Source organism: Ammospiza nelsoni, chromosome 1 (assembly GCF_027579445.1).
Source record: "Ammospiza nelsoni isolate bAmmNel1 chromosome 1, bAmmNel1.pri, whole genome shotgun sequence".
Taxonomy (NCBI): Eukaryota; Metazoa; Chordata; class Aves; order Passeriformes; family Passerellidae; genus Ammospiza; species Ammospiza nelsoni.
The window spans coordinates 106,441,253-106,461,054 of NC_080633.1; the positions used below are offsets into that span (position 1 = coordinate 106,441,253).

The 19,802-nt window shown below is 40.8% G+C and overlaps 1 protein-coding gene across 3 annotated transcripts in view; it reads left to right on the top strand.

Moving 5' to 3' along the window:
* The first annotated feature begins 9,277 nt into the window (after positions 1–9,277).
* Positions 9,278–19,802, top strand: part of MIB1 (MIB E3 ubiquitin protein ligase 1) — a 77,089-nt gene continuing 66,564 nt past the window's right edge. For all 3 annotated transcript variants that reach the window (XM_059477101.1, XM_059477109.1, XM_059477116.1), the window contains exons 1-2: positions 9,278–9,701; positions 18,536–18,707. In XM_059477101.1, the coding sequence (XP_059333084.1) occupies positions 9,473–9,701; positions 18,536–18,707 (401 nt within the window). In that variant the 5' untranslated portion in view covers positions 9,278–9,472. The remainder of the gene's footprint in view (positions 9,702–18,535; positions 18,708–19,802) is intronic.

Genomic DNA, 19,802 nt, shown 5'->3' on the forward strand with positions numbered 1-19,802 from the left:
TACCTCTGAGGAGGGGCAAAGTGACTTTGTGACTTTTAACCTCAGAGCTCTAAATTCAAGGTTCTGTTTGATTATATTCTTTTAATGTTTGTTTAACTTTAGTATTCATCTAACAAAATGGGATAAATACCTTTGTGTCAGCATAAACTATCTTGGGATACTTAAAAAGTGCAAAGTCCATGCATAAAACATCTGAAAATTTTTTTTTCCATTAAGGAAAAGGCATCCAGTGTTGGTGATATTTATTATCAGCAAGGGAATGGGAGAAAAAAAGTGCATTTGAAAAATTCGATTCAGCATTTCTCAAGACTTCCTCATGCATATTATTTATTTGTCTTTCCTTAAAATATGAATGAAGTCAGTGAAAATGCTCTGTGTTGGAGGCTCTTCAAATTTCAAATGGAAAAAGCTAGGCTGTGTTTGTGTTTGTACTCTCGGTGCTCATGAAAAAATCAATGATTGTGGCATTAGAAAGGGCTGCTTCTGTGTCCCTTTCTTAAGCTTTGCTACTTTTACTATTATCTTCATATTCCCATCCATGTATTTTTCCTCCATGGTTCTTTTCTTCGCTCCATCAAGGAGTATTTCTCAGCCCTCCATGATGGTAAAATTGGAAGGAACAAAGGATTCAAAAAGAACTTTTTGGGACATGTTGGTGGATGAGAAACTCAACTTGACCTGGCAATTGTTTGCAGCCCAGAAGGCCAACAGCATCCTGGACAGTATCAAAAGAGTGTAGCCAGTAGGGAAGGGAGGTGATTCTCCCCCTCTAATTTTTCCTTGTGAGAACCCACCTGGAGTGTTGCATCCAGCTCTGGAGTCCTCAGCACAGGGAAGATGTGAACCTGTTGGAGGGCCACAAAAATGATCAGAGACGTGGAGGACCTTTAAAGACAGACTGAGAGAACAGGAGTTGTTCATCCTGCAGAAGAGAAGGCCCTGGGGACACTAAAGCAGCCTTTGAGTACTTAATGGAGGGCTACAACAGAGCTGGAGAAGGACTTTTTACAAGGGCTTGTAGTGGTAGGACAAGGGAGAATGGCTTTAAACTGGATGAGGGAAGATTCAGAGATTTCAGAGAAGTTTAGGATGTGCCCTCTCTGGAGGTATTCAAGGCCAGGGTGGGTGAGGCTTTGAGCAACCTGGTCTAGTAGAAGGTGTCCCAGCCTATGGCAGGGGCGTTGGAACTAGATGATATTTATGGTCCCTTCCAACCCAGACCATTCTATGATTCTGTTATAATTTATCTTCTTCCCTTAACTATGTTTCCCTCAATAATAAATGTATTATTAAATATATTTCAATTCATCAGGCATAGCATGTATTGTTTTACTTTCTGTTTGGGTGACTGAAAGTAAACAACAGCTGCTGCAACGGGAAGACCGCTCAATATTTGTCTCCCTTGGGATGACACTTGCAGGATCTGATTTGCATGAACCCAGCTCCCTGCCTTTGACTACAGCTGGCAAACTGCTAAATACAAAGTCAGGGTTAATAGAGGACCATTGAAAGTGAGCAAGTATATTGAGGACATTTGTCCTATCAATTTTTTCATTAAAAATATTAACAGAAACTGCTACAGAACTTAGAGAATTTTTGAAAGAGCACAGTAGAACTGGATGTTGAATCCACGTTAAATTTCTTCCTGTCTTCAAGGAAGATTTATTGCAGTAAAACCTTCTCAGTTTTATTTACCTGTTTTCATTCCTTCATCATCACTTCGAAGAAGTGATTATAACAAAAGGATAAATAGTTGCATTTCACACAAAAGACCAAAATATCTTAGAATGCTTTATAATCATGTAACACCTCCCTCCAAAATGAAGTAACTTCCTTATACATTTGGTAAACTCTTTTTCTATGTACATCAGCACTATGGCACCAGCTGAATTTAGTGGAGTCAAAAATAAGCTCAATGAATCTTCTTCCTTTGGGCAATTTCTTAGATTTTCTTTAGCTTGTTAAGAGTGAAGATTATTTCTAAGAATTGTATACAAGTGTAATTTTTAATTTTTAAAAATTTCTAGCCATGTTTTAGATAAATACAGATTTCAACAAGTCTGTCACAGTGTACTGCAAACATTACTTCTTAGAATTTAGGATTACATAATGTTGTGACTGGAACAATTTTCTTATGACAAAACATAGAAAATTTAGATTCTTCTTGAGTTGCTCAATGTTTGCTACTATTTTGGAGGATTGTTAAAATTAAAGAGAGGTATTTTTTGGTACTGAAGTCATCTTTCAGGCATTACTTGGTGCATATTGAATGCCTTTGTAGTACAAGATACCCTGTACTTGACACAGGACACTCTATGCACATGATTGGCCCCATTGATTGCAACAAAAATTATCATGCACATAAAGTAGGAACATCCTTAAAATATCTTGATGACTTGTGGAGATGGTTTATTTTCCTATCAGTCTAAAAATATGACCTAGCTGGTTCTGATTACATCTTAGAATTTCAAGTAAGTACTTTCTTTACAATCTTTGCAATCAGGAAATGTAATACCAGGAAGAAATTAATCCCTCCTTGCAATGCATCACCTAATTTAAAAATCATCTATAAATTAAACAACAATATTTGGCTAAACCCTTGGAAATATCAGGTAAGTATATGTTTTTGAATCCTTTAAGGTGTGCTAAAGTAGGAGAATTTGTATAGCTGTGCAGACATCAGTACATGGTATTGTAGTATGTATGCCCTAGATTGCTACATAATTTTTAGTTATTTTATTTTGGTTTTGACTATTTAAAACTTCAGGATTAACTTCACAGGTTTCTGGTTTTCTCTCCACTCAAAAGAGTTCAGCACAGTAAAACTTAAAACCTTAACCAAGAAAGAAGATTCCAGGATGCTCATTATTATTGTTATCCTAAACCACTGTTTTTCAACATGTTGACGCTTTTAGCTACATTAAAAAAGAAAAACAAAAACCAAAACAAAGCAAAATCAAACCCCAACAACAAAACCCCCAAACTTGCTTGTTTATCAGATCTCCATAAGAGTGCTTCTGTTTCACAGCAGAAAAATGAAATTATGTCTTTTTATTCTGTTCTCTGCTAAGCTGTTTTTCTTTTCTAGAAAAGGACATAAAACTCATTAGAAAAAAAAATCCAGTGTCATAGACATTGTGGATTAATACATCTGTTCTAATTAACAGTTTCACAGAGGATGCCACTAGCATAGTGAAAAACAAACCCACCGAAGCAATTTGCTCTGGTGCATGACAACTTGCTCACTGCCTGACATTAAAAATATTTTAATCTGCAGAAACTAGGGGAAAAAAGCAATGCCAATTATTCATGACATTTCTGAAAATTGAGGAAGAAAATTGGATTGTGCCGGGGTAACGATACTGGTAAATAAAGGAGAGGAAATAAGAGCGCGACAAGTGCAGACGACGGGCGAGTTTTAGCACTAATGAGAGATGGTTCACGGCCACGCGATGGCAGCAGAGGCTGCGGAATCAGGGTTGTTTTTGACGCTAAACCACGAAAAAACAGGATATGCCCTGCAGTTCCTAACTGGTACTTCGGATTCCAGAAAATATACATTGTGTACATTTGCACTTAAATTTGCACTTAAAGAAGTGTCATGTTTATCAGACCAGAAGTTTCTGTGGAGTGGGGCTACATACTTTTCATTACAAAAAAAACCCCAAACAAACAAACAAAAAACCCACAAACAAACAAACAAAAAAACATTTGGGGCAATCTTTTTTTTTTTTTTTCAGTAAGACAGTATTTTTTATCTCATTTGCCAATATTTCTGTCTGTCTTCCTCAGTTACTCGAGTTAGTTACACAAAGAATAGATAACTTCAATAAAAGCAAGACAGTTGCTTCCTTTTCCCTCATTTTTTTCCTAGTACTTTAGTCCACAGGAAAGAACTGTGGTGAAAAATCCCTTTTGGGCAAAACCAGAAAATTAAAATCTAGAATGCTGTCAATTTTCAGGAGGAGGAATAAAAAACATGCTTATTCTAAAATAGAGTCTTGAACTAAGGAAGCAGAATTTTTTGACTCAGATCAGTATAGAGTAATAAACTCCACCTCAGTAATTTATAAAGAAAACTGCAATCTGCTCATTGTATCCAAACTAGATGTTCTTTCTCAATTCCTAGGCAGCTACTTATATATATATCCTTCATATGACAAATTCTAAGAACTCAGGATTTGTGCAAGATAGTAAACAAAACCTTGCAACTCTACAAGTTAAAAAATATCTTTCCAAGAAGTTGAGATTTTTTTTCTTCTCAAATGTATAAAAGCAAGACTTTCCTATAGAATTCTTTCCTGCAAAAGGCACAGTCCCCTTTCTGTGTTCCAGATAACACAGTTTCCTTTCTGTGGTCTATTTCCATTATGTGTTCCAGATACTACACTGCAAGTTCATGAAATGAAACAAGACAGTCCACAAAAACCTTAATCAAAGCCTCTCTTCAATCCAGGCAAATACTTATATTAGAATTTCCTGCTGGAGCATGACATTTTGCAGATCTGAAAGGCAGCCAGGCAGAGTTTGGACAAGCAGCTTTCTCTATGGCTTTGATGGGCAGGAGCATGCACTGGATGTTCTCCAAAGTCCTATTTCCTGTGACTCTGTGAGAGTTGTCTTGAGAGTTGCCCTATCATTCAGAAAGGTGGCAGCTGCTCTTACAGAAAGTCACTCTTACAAAAGTGTTTGCTTTCCAACAAAACCAAGGAGGCTACAGGGTACGCACAGCACTGAATTCTGCACAAACCAGAGATCTTCTCTCTTGGCCCCTTACTGGATTGCTCCAATATGGCAGAAAGTGGTGAGGAAGACCATAACCACCAGCTGGAGGACTGACTCAGCAATATACATAATTTTGGGTAGCCAGAAGAGAACTTGTTCACTAGTTCATATTGCACATCCAAACTCTTGCACTGGATGAATATGAATGAGTCCTTGCAATTAGAGAGACTTTGCCTACAGCACTGTGGATTCCCTTCCTCCAGCTTCTGATTCAACTGCTCTGCCATGACTACCTGAGGTGTTCACAGCAAGCACTGTCTCACAGGGCCAGCAACACTGTAAATAAGCCTTTCACAGACAAGCTTTGCTTGCTCATGATGCAGCAGCTTAAGGCATTACTGCTCTGCCAGTCTGAATAGTAGAAAAAAACCCATAGTCCCATTCTTCTACTGGTCCTAGGTTGGAGGAGGGTTATGAGTGTAATTTTGTAGACTTGAAAAGCAAAGAAATAAATTATCTGCCAGATCTAGTACTGATGGTTTAGATAGCATTTTCCCCCACAGTCTGAGGACTGATAGATTAAATTGCCTGCAGTGTGAGCACATGGATTCACAAGGGACAGTCCTGTTTAACCAATTTGGTTATGATACAGTCACACATCTATTGGCTGAAGGGAAGATAGTGAATGCAGTTTTTCTGGATTTTAGTAAGGCTTTTGATATTGTCCTTCACATCATCATTTTTGACAAGTTATCCAAACATGGGAAGAGCTGGTCCACAATGCACTGGGTGAAGAACTGGCTGAGGGATAGGGCTCATGTGGTTGTGGTGAATGAGGTCACATCTGGCTAGTTACTGGTCAGCAGCAGTGCTCCTCAGGGCTCAATTCTCCTCTCCTCTCCTCTCCTCTCCTCTCCTCTCCTCTCCTCTCCTCTCCTCTCCTCTCCTCTCCTCTCCTCTCCTCTCCTCTCCTCTCCTCTCCTCTCCTCTCCTCTCCTCTCCTCTCCTCTCCTCTCCTCTCCTCTCCTCTCCTCTCCTCTCCTCTCCTCTCCTCTCCTCTCCTCTCCTCTCCTCTCCTCTCCTCTCCTCTCCTCTCCTCTCCTCTCCTCTCCTCTCCTCTCCTCTCCTCTCCTCTCCTCTCCTCTCCTCTCCTCTCCTCTTCTCTTCTCCCTCTTCCTCTTTCTCTTTCCTTCTCTTTCTCTTTTCTTCTCCTTTATCTTCTTTTCTGTAAAATAGCTGTTCTGTGCAATAAGGAGCAAATGCAAGTTCAGGAGATATGAAAGTTCTCAGTATACATCAGAAGAAAACAGTTCTATTCAGGGACCAGAGACTTGTTAGAGACAACTACAAATCTGTGTGCATTTATTCTGTGTACAACCAGCCAATTAAGGAGCTAACTCCTTCTGCCTCACAAAAGGCCTTAAGCCTGCAAGGGTTTTTTTCAGCTGAAAAATGAATATGAGTTCTTTCCTTAAGGTGTTATGGTAGCTAGTTTCCCAGTTTCTAAAGAAAATGCTGACACACATCTGAAAATGTGGTGCCTGTCACTTTTCTTGTCACAATATGTTAATTGGATCCAACTTCCTATGGAATCTCTATCTTGTTTATACTTTTGCTTGTTTTATTTCTTATCTTAGTTCAGCTTCTTTTCAAAACTCAAAGCTCTCTTCTTCCTCTTGCTATTACATTCTGATTCTTCTATCTACACCTTTCTGTGAGTCTCCAATAGTCTTCTGGTCCTTACTCAGTATTAGCTTCTCTTGCTTATTATTCTAGCACTAATGCTGTTGTATATTCTTGTGACTGATACCAGAAAAATATCAAGATAGAACCACTAACTGTCCAACTTAACTTGAAAATCATTCCCCAAAGCTGTATCCTTTTTCTGTGCCCTGCTGTAACTTTTTAAATCTCCACCTGAAAACAGTATTTAGTTCTTATTTTGAAGGCTAATTAAAATAAAATATTTAAGAGCTAAATATCTTTTTTTTCTTTACTAGTTGGTGAAACAGATGCACAGAATATGGAATATAAAGTATGATTCAAAGAGATAATACAATAAAATATTTGGGATTCTGGAAAACCAATTGTGGTAGCCAATGACAATTTTGCACCTTTCACAACTTTGTAGCCATATAGGAGTAGAAATAACAGGAGATTAGAGTGCAAAAATTAGTCATGTACTTATTGGCATGTGTGAATGTATCAACCTAGTCTATCCAGCCTTTATTTTCTACCACTCAAATAAAAGTAGTACAAGGCTCTGTATTTTGAGCTGGTAAAGAAGTCTCTGTCAGCTATTGAGGGAGCAGTCTCATTCAGTCCATAGATACTGGGTTCCATGTGCGTGTTCCATGTCCTTGTGTGTCTAAGACACCTCTGAAATGATCCAGGCATTCTTAGAGATTCTGGTTTTTGCAAGTAAATAATCTGATAGAAAAAGCAGGTGAGTAGGAGGAGAGGCACGGGTTATTGTGATAGAGCATGAGCTGTCAGAAGGATGATTGGGAGAGAAGAAGCTCCAGGATAATATCTACCCACATGCATTGCTGCTGAACTGCAGCAGCAGCAGATTCTCTTAAGGTCTGTAATTTAGGACATAGCCTTTGTGGAAAAATTAATGTAAGGGATGAACTTCTCAGATTCTCTCCAGGAGAACTAATTCTGATCTCAGACTTTATTAATTATTTCTGGCATACCTTTCCTGATTACAAAAAGCCTTTTTTATCTAACTGTACCAGAGAGTAATAGAAAAACATGCTCTGGGTTATCCTTAGGCATGTGTGAAATTTTTACTTGTCCATAACTATCAAAGCATGAAAAAGTAGAATGAGGCAGATGAGCAAATTTTCCCCACAAGAGCCCAGCTAGATCCCTTAAAACATCAAGAAACTTCCAGAATTTCTGGGAAATTCTGCCATGTACCAATGTAATAAGCTAGTATAAGCTGTGGGTAGCTTTTGTACAAGTAGAAGCATCTGCTATAAAACCCACACTGCCTGGCAACTGTGTGGTATCTGTTGGGCTTCAAGGTTTCCACTGCAGGAGCAGAAATCAGACACTGCTTGGGATTACCTGTTGTCAGGACACAGCATCATGTTTGAGGCAACATTCTTTAGCCTTAGCAGAGTTTAAGAAGGAATAAATTATGTGAGGAATGTGGTGGCCTGGTGGTTACATGTTCATATTATTATTCTGCTGTGTTATACCTTTTGTAAAATAATGCACAAAAGAAGTCAGGAGATGACCTCATAGACTCTTCTAGCTGTATTAATAACCACAGAGGGGGAAGAAAGCACAGAAACAGTAAAAATACCCTGAACACAAGGTAGCTGGGCTGCCTTTTTTCAGCCATATCCCTGTTGACTAAGAAACAGTTTTCTTTTGTCTGTTTCAGACTTGTCTGTCCTTTAGGTTAGATGCTTTTAAAAAGGTGACATTATAAAAAAGGAGAGACAAAAGTAATCGAGGACCATTTTTGAAGCGAAAAATTATATTCTATAAAAGATTAGCAAGGTTGTGTGGCGTTAAAGGAAATCCTTGAGTGTGATGAGAGTGTTAAAAAAGAGGGTAGTTTATAAAGGATTGCATTGCAGGTATAGGCTCAGAGTTTGAGCAGATACATCCCCTGTGAAGGATCCTCTGAGGTGGGAAGGGCAGGTGGAGGTACTGATTCCTCGCTTGGCAGACTGGAGCACCTTAACACCAGCTTAAAATGCTCCTGGGTACCAAAGTATGGCCCCACCAACCTCACCTCGGTAGTACACAAGCCTCGCATCCACAGTTTGGGATGTGAGGACACAAAAGTGAATCGAAAATGAGAAAACCAGTACACAAGTTTAGAATAGTAGAATTATAGATTCATAAAATGCCCCATCACTGGAAGTGTTCAAGGTTGCATTGGATGGGGATTTGAGTAACCAGCTCTATTGGAAGGTGTCCCTGCCCATGGCAGGAGTGTTGGAACCAGATGACCATCAAAGACCTTTTCAATCCAAAACCATTCAGTAATTCTATGGTTTACCCAAGGTAGATGGCTCATTACTTAGTTGATACAATTGAATTGATAATCCCTCTGCCACTGAAGCATAGGCGATAGGAGCACCCTGTGAGGTGAAGGATGGAGAAGGAGGCGACCGATTGAGCCACTGCATCATCACCTCAGGGCCGGGCGGGGCGGCGCCACAGCCCTCGGCGGCAGGACGCCGCGATTCCAGAAGGAATGGCCGGGCTGGGGACCAGGTAAAGCCTCCGGCAGCCCTCTCGGCAGGGATGAGCAGCCCCGGTTGGCTCCTCGGCTCCCGGCCCTTCCCTCGGGCACAGCCCCGGGGCCGGACCGGGGCAGGGCCAGCGCGGCAGTGCCCGCCGCGGCTCCGCAGGGGGCGCCCGAGCGACGCGCCCGCCGCCGCCGCGCCCGCGCATGCGCAGCACGGCGGGGCGGGGGCGGGCGCGCCGGTCTCCCTGGAGCCGGCGCCGTCGCGGCCGCAGGTCCCGGATGTAGCGGCGGGAGCGGGGCCGGCGGTGGGAGCGGGCGGGGGACGCCGCTGGGGCCGGGGAATGGGCGCGTAGGGAGCGAGGAAGGAAGGGAGGAGGGGAGCGAGCGAGCAAGAAGCGAGCAAGCAAGCAAGGAGAAGAGCCGGACGGAGATTCCCGCCCGGCGCCCGAGGTAGCCGCCCCCATCGGGGTCCCCCTCCGCCGCCTGCGGGCTGCGCGCCCCTTCCATCCGCCCCAGGGCTCCGCCGCCGGGATGAGCAGCTCGCGGAACAACCGGGTGATGGTGGAAGGAGTCGGGGCCCGGGTGGTCCGCGGCCCGGACTGGAAGTGGGGGAAGCAGGATGGCGGCGAGGGCCATGTGGGCACCGTGCGCAGCTTCGAGAGCCCCGAGGAGGTGGTCGTGGTGTGGGACAACGGCACCGCCGCCAACTACCGCTGCTCCGGGGCCTACGACCTCCGCATCCTGGACAGCGCGCCCACCGGTGAGCGGGGGGGAACGGAGGCACCTCCGCCCCCAGGGCGCTGGGTCGGGGGGCAGCGCCCGGGGTGCTCGGGGTCCCGTCCTGGGGAGCGGATTGCGCCCTTCCTTCTTCCCCTTTTAGAGGTTCGCCTTTGCCTTGGGTTTGGGCGGGGGGAGTCTGCACCCTCCCCCTCCCCGGGCGTGGGTGTCTGTCTGTGCGCGTCCGTGTGTCTGTGTGTGTGTGTGTGTGTGTACACGGAAACTTGGGACAATCTACAGCGCGGGGCCGCGGGGACAGAAGTTGTCCCGGGACTGCTAAATTGGAAACAAAGCCAAAGTGATCTGCCACAGACAGCAGGCTCCTGTTGGGCTGGGGAGGAGGTGGAGAGAGGATGATACATCAAGGTTTGGGTTTGCTTTCACGCCCCGATCCTCACTTCTTGAATTTCTATTTCGGAGCAGTTTTGTAAAATACTGGCAGTCATCCTTGAGTCAAGTATAGGGATAATTGCAGAATTGTAAAGGTTACACTAAGTGGTTGAAGTACTGTGGATTTGTGCCTGTAATCTGCACGTTGCCTTTTATCTGTATTGCCAGAGCTGCTGTAAAATAGTAAAGGTACTGGGAGGAAAAGAAGTGCATGAGTTGATTCTTTTAATGACTTAGCCGCTTTAAATCCTGTCATTTTGGACAATGGAATTTGATCTGCACTGACATTATGCGGCAGTGTTAGTGTTGCAAACACTGCAGGGAAATGTTCATTTTAGCACCTGTTTTTACAGTGAAAGCTCACGCAGAAAGATGTAGATATTGTTAAGTTTTATCAGAAATATTGTGAGGTGACTTTTGGGCCAGTCAGGGCCTCAGTAATGAGGTGTTTGCACTGATTTATTGAGGCACTTGAGCTGTACTCTTTTGTAATATGTCTTTCATTTAGAACGTGATGGAGAGACCATCTTTGTGCCAGCTACGTGTAGTGTTACAGCAAGGAGAATTATAGCAGTACTTAAAGCTAAAAGACTTTTGAGGAGACACAATCATGGAATTCATTCTAACTGATTACAAAAAACCTTGCTAAGGAAAGAACCCCAAATATTGCATGGTTACCCTTTGAGATGAATTTAATTTTTCAGTGACTGGGTATCTTCCTCTCTGCTGGCATGATGATGACGGTTTTTTTGAAAATCCTTTTGCAATGGACTTTAAAACAAGAAAGAGGAGTCTTTCAAGTTGTCAGTCCTTGTCTTGCGGATGTTTATGCTTAGGAACTTTTACCTTTGTTTGATGTCCTGTAGAAACCAGTGGGACTGCTTCTGCTTAGAACTGAAGCATATGCATAAATGTTGCATATGAGCCTCGAATGCTCATTGTTCTAGCCCTGCCTGACATATTTGCAAGCAGATGGTGTCCTCTTAACTATCTGGAAGCCTAGACTTAATATTCAGTTTTAAAACTGTCATGTTTTTATTTCCATTTTTTGCTTTATTCCTTCTGATTTTAATTTCTGTTTATATTTTGTATTAGAATTCTAAGTTCTGTTTCAGATAAAACTGTGTATATTGTGTCACACACATTGCTATTGTCAGGCTTAGCTATTGTCATGAGGATGATGGTGAACATCATCCTCATCTTCATGGAACTGTTGTGTGTAGGTACCCAGGGTTGCTTTTTGCAAGAGGGAGTTACTTTTGAGGGCTTTATTCCCTGGAGATAGGAAGAGTAGAATTCTGTAAAGTAGTTGTAACAAAAGGGCAAAGTTAATAGAGTTAAGGTGCTGTCAGTTTGGACTGAAGTCCTCTGTTTACTGCTGATTCACTTTGTAGTCTTGTCTAAGTCACTGTCCTTCTTCACCTTTTGGTAATGATTTGTTTTTTCTCCGTGGTGGTGACTGTCCATTGTTTAGAGTAAGTGACTGACTTTGGATGATATAGTTTGATACTTCTCTAGGGACATTAATATAAGTGGGATTAGTTAACAGGAATTTCTTGTGGTAGTATTAATGATGATGTTGGGCAAGGAAATGTTATAAAGGATGGGGTGGCTTTTTGTTTGATGATACTTAGTGGAGTGTGTGTCATGGCTCTTATAGTTTAAAATGAAAGAAAATTCTCTGGTTCATGAATTTACAATTACAATGTAAGTTTATAGGGAAAATAAATATAAAAGTAAAATAGTAAAAATAAAAATCTGTTATTGCTGGGAGTTCTTTCTATTATGTATTCAAAACTAGTCTTGATGGTAAGTTCTTAGAAGTGGTGCTTGCAGCTGGAATTGCTGCTTTAAGTTTGAGGCCTGTGCAGCCAAGAACAGTAGGGGTGCATCAGGAACTTAGAGTGTTATAAAAGTAATGTTTGAAGGTCATTCTATTAAAAAAAAAAAAGACAAGTTGAGTTTGATTAATGTTTGTGCTTATATATGCCAGAACTATGCTTCATAGACTTAAAAGAGAAACTGTTCTCGTCTTTCAGTGGTTGTAGGCTACTACCAGCATTGTGACACTATGTTAACATCTTAGAAAACTTTAATAGCCTTAGTGCTATTAAGATTCTAGGATGGTCTTCTTAAAATAAAAACTCATTTACATGAAGAATGTCTTATAAACTCTTTGCTCCAGATGTAGTCATCTGGGTCGTGAGGGACTTGTGATACAAAGTTTGGGGTTGTTTCGGTTATGTCTACCAGGCTAGCTGTGTTAGCTGCCCTTTGGTGTGGTCATATTTACATTGCCCACATTGCTTTAAGTGCGACAGAGCACTTGAGAGGGATTGGTAAACCAAGGATTTAAAAAGAATCAAAATTTCACATGGAAGTAACACTTCAGGTAGATCCTGCATAGCTGGCTCCTCAATGGAGAAAGTGGTCAGATGCGATACATCAGTAGTGCAGTGTGCTTGTTCAGTTACTTGCAGATAATTCCTGTTTTTTCTATGAAGTAGACTTTTGCCAGGATCTATGAGTCTTGAGTGTCCTCCTTTTTTGACAGTGTTCTGGAAAAGAAACAGGAGTTGTTTTCTGAGTTGCTGAAGAGAAGCAAGAAAGTTAAAAATCCAAACTTTTATTTAGAGAGGAAGGCAGCCTTTTGCCTGAGCTAAAGGCCAGACAAGTACCATGTTTGTAGAGAGCACATCTGCCTATGTTCACATAATAGCCATGAGCAATACAGAAACTTTTTCTGTTTGTTCTCCTTCTGAAGATTTGCTTTCTATAGAGCAGAATTCATTTGTCATTAATTTCCTTTTTTTATACAGTTGGTTCAAAGTAACAATATTATTTTCCTGCTGAAAGAATTTACCAAGTTGTGTTTGAATAAGGGGAGTTGGCAGAGGGGCTGGAGTCAGGAAATGGAAACCTTGATACAGAATTATCCCCCAGCTGGAGCATGCATCAGTGCAGTGTGGAAAGCATAATGTGCTGTATTCTGGTAATACTGAAAATCTGGGTGTTATCTGCAGGAGATGAGTCGCTTTCTGTGTTGTATTAATAGGTTTTTATACCTGAAAAGGAGCATAATTGATCATTAAGTCAAAAATGTCAAAGCATTTTAGAAGACAGAGCACCCATGATTTATCCTGTGTGTTTGTTTATTTGTTCTTGCTTTTAGAACATCTAATGTAATTTACAGCAAGTTGTCTTAGTCAAGATTTTTTTAGAGCCTACTTGTAAATATCTACAGGATATTTGTGAAGAAATATCTTCACAAATTAAAAAAATGAACAGCTTCCTGAGTAGTGGTACTTGGGAGACCTGTTTTTTTAAATAAACGTGTTCTTTGTTCTCCCTGCCCTTCCCCCATGTCTCCTACACGGTAATCCTCTCCCTTCCTGTGTATCTTGTGATTCCCTTACCAGATAGGACACATGCTTTAGCAAGTCTGGCGTTTTGTATCTGTAATAATAATTGGTCAGCTGGCTACTTCCAGATGGTGTATTTAGTAGAGGAGTTATTTTTGTGGGAACACTCATTGGAGTTTTCATGCAGTTTTTCAGAATCTAACTGGTTATCGCTAAGAATTTTTTGTTTTCAATTTCCCTGAAGTCTGGCCCTAATGTAAAAATGGTCTGGGGTGAAGGAATAGGAAGAACAAAACATTGTTACTGCTTTTTTAATTGGAGTGTATATAAATAATTTTTTAAGTTGTTTATGGTATCCCTTACTTGATGCTGGTATTGTCATTATGGTATGAAGGGACTTTAGTTCATTACAGTTCTGTGGAGAGTAATGACTCCATTGGAAACCAGATTTTGTTTCATCTGAGAAGTGAAATCTCTACTGGTGTCTTCTGTTTAACAGTGAGTGAATGTGGATACCCCTTATACATCTGATTTCACTGTTAAAATCCTTTTATTGGACAGCTGTATATTGCCATCTAATTATCTTCAGTACAAAAAACCTATTTGTAACAAATTCAAAGAGCAATTTGAGCAACACTGCTTTTATTTCCTTTGGCAGCTGTAAGAGTGAGCATGGGTTTCAAAAACTTGTGAAGAGCTGTGAAATTGATGTATAAATGAGTGATGACAGAGGAATGGTGGACTAGGTAATCCAGGGAGGATTTGGGAAGAGATGAGAAAAGTGAAATTAAGGTATGGCATTAAGGTAGAAAACTAATATTAATTTCAAATAGTAGAAAGCATTAATGACAAGTGGACATCAGGAATATTGGATTTTATGGTGTACTAAAGGTGAAGGGACATAAGGAAATTACAGTTATTTGAAAGTAACTAGGCATAGTGAAAGTACCATTCTAATTACCTAGTTTGTTTTGGTTTTTAAAGTTATATGACACAAAACATGTTTCATTTTGAAATAGAAAATCTTGAAGAATATTTAGAAGGTTAATTTTTTTCATGATCTCGGTTTAGAGAGCTAAAGTGCTCTTGGTGAACAGCTGGTCAGCTGTAGGCTGCTGTTTGAACTTTGAAGTTTTTATGGCACTTCAGTTCATTCTAGTAGTTTAATGAAGGCTTTCTTTCCTAATACAAACTTTGTAACATTTGTGTTTCTCAAGCTTTCTTAAACAGCCTTGAAGAGGGGAAGAGTTTATGTGGCAGATTTTGCTTTTGGGTCAGGATTTTAGTTTGGCTCCAGAGCCTACACTTGCTGCAGTCTCCTGGTTGTTCTTATGACTTATGTACTATGCTTTGATTTACGTCATGGATGGTTTGGGAGTGCATAAACTGCTTTGCTTTTTGGTAAAAGTAAATTGAAATTATCTCAGGACTGATGAGCCTTCAGTCTACTGGGGTAGAACCAAGCTAGTGTGAAACTGTGGACATAATGTGTCCTTTCTTCCCCCTGAGTGTCTGTAGTGCCACTCAGTGCCAACTCAGTGCTGAGTTTTGGTGTGTGCATGGTGAGCCAGCAGATGGACACCTCAGTGATGCAGGTTGTCCTCATGCCACCCAGGGAGGGCCACAGTGGAGCGGGGACCCTCACTGCAGCGCATGGGGGAGCCCATGCTCAAAGAGTGTTTTCCTGAAGGAATAAAGCTTGTGGAGAGGACCCATGATGGGGCTGGGGAAAAGTGTGAGGAGCTGCTATGGAGTGACCTCTGTTCCCCATCTGCACCAAAAGGGTTGTCAGGCGCTGGAGCAGGCTGCCCAGAGGAGTGGTTGAATAACCATCCCTGCAAGTATTTAGAAGATGTGTAGGCATGGTGCTTAGGGATGTGGTTTGTGGTGATCTTGGTGGTGTTAAGTTAATGACTGGACTCGATGGTCTTCAGGGCCTTTTCCAACCAAAAGATTCTGTAGTTTTAATATACCTTGGGAAGAAGTAGGGAGATAGAGGCATTTGGAACGAAGGAATGCAGTTGTCTCTGCAAAGACGGTGAAGTATGGGGAGAAGGTGTTTTAGTTTTTGTTTTCCTCACCATCCTCTTTTTTTTTTAATTAGCTATAAATTTTCTCCAAGTCAAATCTCTTTCGCCTATGATGGTGATTGGTAAATAATTTCACTTTTAGCTTGACCTAAGCTGTTTCATTTTGTTTTCACTCTTGGTCCTGTTGAGGAGGTAGAGTGAGAGACTGGTTGGGCGGACACCTGACAGCCAGGCAAGGTCAACCTACTACCCTTGGTGTACCTATAATATCTAGTTGAACTTAAATTCTTTCAATCTTCTTTAACACGTATTTTTGATCTAAATAATTTTGTGTGTATTATGACCATGAGTAAGAGTTTAGTATCACATTATGTAATCGGTAGTAGCGCCTTGTTTTATCCTGTTTTTAGCAGATGAAGTTCAAGGTGTCTTAGTCCACTGTCACCAGAAGCATACAAATCTGCTTCTGCCCCCAGATCTCTGGTGCAGTAGTTAGACATTCTGTAGCAAGATTACTTGCCTGCTCCTGCCCTGCAATTCTTTGTTTCTCATGGCAGTAGTGTTGTGCAGCACCTCAAAGAATGGGATTGGGAAACCAGTTCAGCTGAATATTTTTCCTCCTGGCTGTTTTCCAGCCTGGTGTGTTTCTTCATGCAGTTTGCATCCCAGCTCTGCAAAAACCATTTGCTCACATAATGGAAAGAATGGAGCAGTGTGGTCAGGTGAGGCATGTGCTGAAGTGGGTGTTGCTGCTGGAATCATGTGTCGGGGAATGGATGAAGAAAGGCCATATCTATCAGGATGGTGTTTAGGGATCTGTGAGATACAGAAACATCCCTTTAGATCAGATACTTCAAGTACAGACTTGCACTGTTCTTTTTTTAAGTCCCAGACACTGTGGTCAGTAAAATGACTTGAGTCAAATATCTTTGTACGATTTTTTTTTTCTTGATCTTTCCTAAGCAAATTTTGCTGAGTTTTGCATAGCTGCTTTTGCCTCACTGTCAAGAAGTATTTAGTTTTTATTTAAGTTTACAGTGAGATGGCCTATTCTGTATCACATGATTCCTAATTATACTGCTCTTTTGCTGTTTCTTCCTGCTGTTTGGTCAAGTGGAAGAATCCTACAGCACCCAATTCCTTAGTTCCTTCACATCCAGAAGAAATGTATTTCTTGGCCAAATGCCTTCCCAAAAGTTCAGCAGGCATTAAAAAAGAATATCATCAAGAGATGTGTAACTTCTGTTTCTGTGTGAAATACAAATTTAGCAATCAGTTAGAAATAACACCAAAACAAATACTACCTCTCAACCGCAAGCACTGTAACTAGTTAGCCTTTTTAAACAAGGTGACAAAAACACGAACAAGAACAAGATATCTCAGTGCTTTTAGTGCATCCACTCTTGAGGACTTCAGCTTGGAAACCAGAAGAACAGTAAAATGCTTCAGTACAATCTCCAGAGCAAGAGGGGTGTGGTCATACTGAGATTCAAGTGAAGGGCTGCAAGTGTGCCACAAAGAATCTTAAGGGTGTCTGGTACAGGATGAGAATGAGGGATCTGGTGGTGCTTAGTCTGGAGAAGAGGAGGCTCAGGGAGATCTTAAGAGTGTATATAAATGCCTGATGAATGTTGTAAAGAGGATGGAGCCAGGCTCTTTGCAGTGATGCCACATGACAAGGCAAGAGACAATGGGCACAAATTGAAATACAGGAATTTCCACTGAAACAGAGGAAACAGTTGTTTTCTAGGGATGGTTGCATATGCTCTGTTGTGGAGTATGTTCTTGGTGGTGCTCAAAACCTTGAATGGATATGGTCCTGGGCAGCCAGCTCTAGTTTACCCTGCTTTGAGCAGTAGTTGTTGGAAAAGACAATTTCCAAATGTGGCTTCCAACCTCAGCTATTACATTTTTCTGTGAAATGATCAAACAAGAAGGCATTTCCTTCAGTTTTGCCTTTCCAACTGTTGACTTTTCTTTGCTACAGATGGCTCAGCTGTTGGGTGTGACTAATAGCTTTATAGTGAATTTGGCATTTGTTTCTGAAAGCATCCCTCCTGGAGGAGGCAAAATCCATTCTTTTTCCTCACTTAGTTTCAAATTGATCTGGGATTTTTTTAAGGGGAAGTGATTGGGAAAATTCTGTGTTACTCTAGCTTCTTAGTGCTCATTTCTGTCTAGTTCTACAGACTGAATGCTAGTGCTTCTCTCTTCTATTGCTCAATTTTTTCCAAACAGTAGAATTTGATTTTTTTTTTTAATAAACTTGTGGCTGTTCCCTGTATTTAGAATGGGTGGATGGGAACTCTATGACTGATCATTTTCACTCTGCTGTAGCTTGGCAGAGTTGTAAGGCTAAAGACTTGGGATCAGTTTTTTTGGAAGGCTTGGCAGAGCTCATGCTAGTGGGTTACGTCTGGTCTGTCTCTGGCACATTCGTTTTAGAAACAAAACCAGAATAACAGTAAAATGCTTCAAAAATGGTAACAGATTTTCATGAAGCTAATGGCATCTATCCAAGAGAGCTTAATTTTTTTCCTGTATAAAAAAGAAGAGAGACAAGCACTTTAATTTTCCAGTGTACAAAATGTGTAAGTCAAAGCAGTAATTTTTAGGCTGCCACACACAGTTGAGCACAGTGGCCTTTGTGATAAAACGTGTGTTGATAGCTGTACTCCAGAGATAAAATTCTAGATTTCCCTGTGTGCTTTGATAAACCCATTTCTGACCCTTTGACTTGTAGTTAAACAATTTCTCATTTTCTTTCTCTCCTTTGTATAGATGGAAGGAAGCAGACATAGCCTTCTCAGCTTTTTAAGATAGAATATTTCAGGAACAGACTGCCAACTGGAGATACGAGGCAAAGTCCGCTATCTTTTCCCCTCAGTGGTTCAGGCTGATAGGATATAAGCAGCAGCCTTTCTTTATTGTTAAATTTCTACTATATAATGTCAAATTATAATGATGTGCAACAGAAGTCTGTAGTGATGCAGCAAAGTTTTTAGTTTTTTTTCTTTTTTCTTTTCCTTCCACAGGTATCAAACATGATGGGACTATGTGTGATACTTGTCGGCAGCAGCCCATCATTGGCATCCGATGGAAGTGTGCTGAATGCACAAATTATGACTTGTGCACAGTTTGCTATCATGGGGACAAGCATCACTTGAGGCATCGTTTTTACAGAATTACCACACCGGGAAGTGAAAGGTAAAACCTAACTTTTTCCTCGTGAAATCAAGTAGAAACAGGTATTTGTGGTTAACTTTGAAATTGAACATTTGGTTAATGAAATTTGGATTAGGTAAGAGAGTTAGAGGCTTGAGGTTAGATTCTGTTTCTGGGAGACAGATAGCTAGGATAAGTCTTTGGATCTTGGAAAACATGGAAATTTTAGGAAGAACAGAGTACAGAAAAATGTTAGGATATGATTATTCAGTTTTGCTTGAGGCTTTCCTATTTTTTGTGTTCTCATATAGCAGCTTTAAAACAAAGGCAATTACCTTTATACTATGCGTAATCACAAAAAGATTTGTCAATGAATTATGAATGTGAAGGTTTAATTAGATTCAGTAATGGTGTGGACAGACTGAGGGGAAATACCCTCCTTGAAAGTTATGGGAAACAGGATGATCTGGACTTGGAATTGAACTGCTTAAACTGCTCACTACAGGAAGCAGAGAAAAGATGCTATGAAGGGTTGTTCTGCTCTTGCCTTGGTTTTCATGTTCTTAAGCATCTATTATCATCTCTCAGTGGAGAACTCGGAACAAAATTGCATTTAGTGTGTCCTTTTATAGGTGTTCTTGACTTTAAATAACTTGTCTCAGTCCAAAGCCCCTCTTTGTCATGATTTATGTACCAGTTAAGTGGCAACAGTGATATTTGCCTGCTGCTAAATACTTGGAGAGCTATGGAAAAAAACTGTATAAAGGCTACACACTGTGCTGTCACCTCTGTGATGTTTCCTCAATGGTCTTTCATTAAATCATCAAAATATTTTTTTTTTTTTTAGATATGGTCCTCATTTGAATGTGACATGTGTAAGACAACATTTATATCTTCTTCTTGGAGAAGTTAGATTTACAAGTATGCTGTAAATGAGTGGTGTGCTTTAATCAGTTCTTGTACAGTTAAGGGAAGTGGCTGGAGCACAGAGCCTGAGGTCTCAAATTATGTCTTACAGGGTCTGTGTTTACATTCTCAAGTGCTTGCTTAAAGGTTTTAACCGTGGCTCAGATGTCCAAGTCAGTGGCTTAATCAAAACATAAGAACTTTTTGTTGGTTGTTTTTTGGAGGCTCACA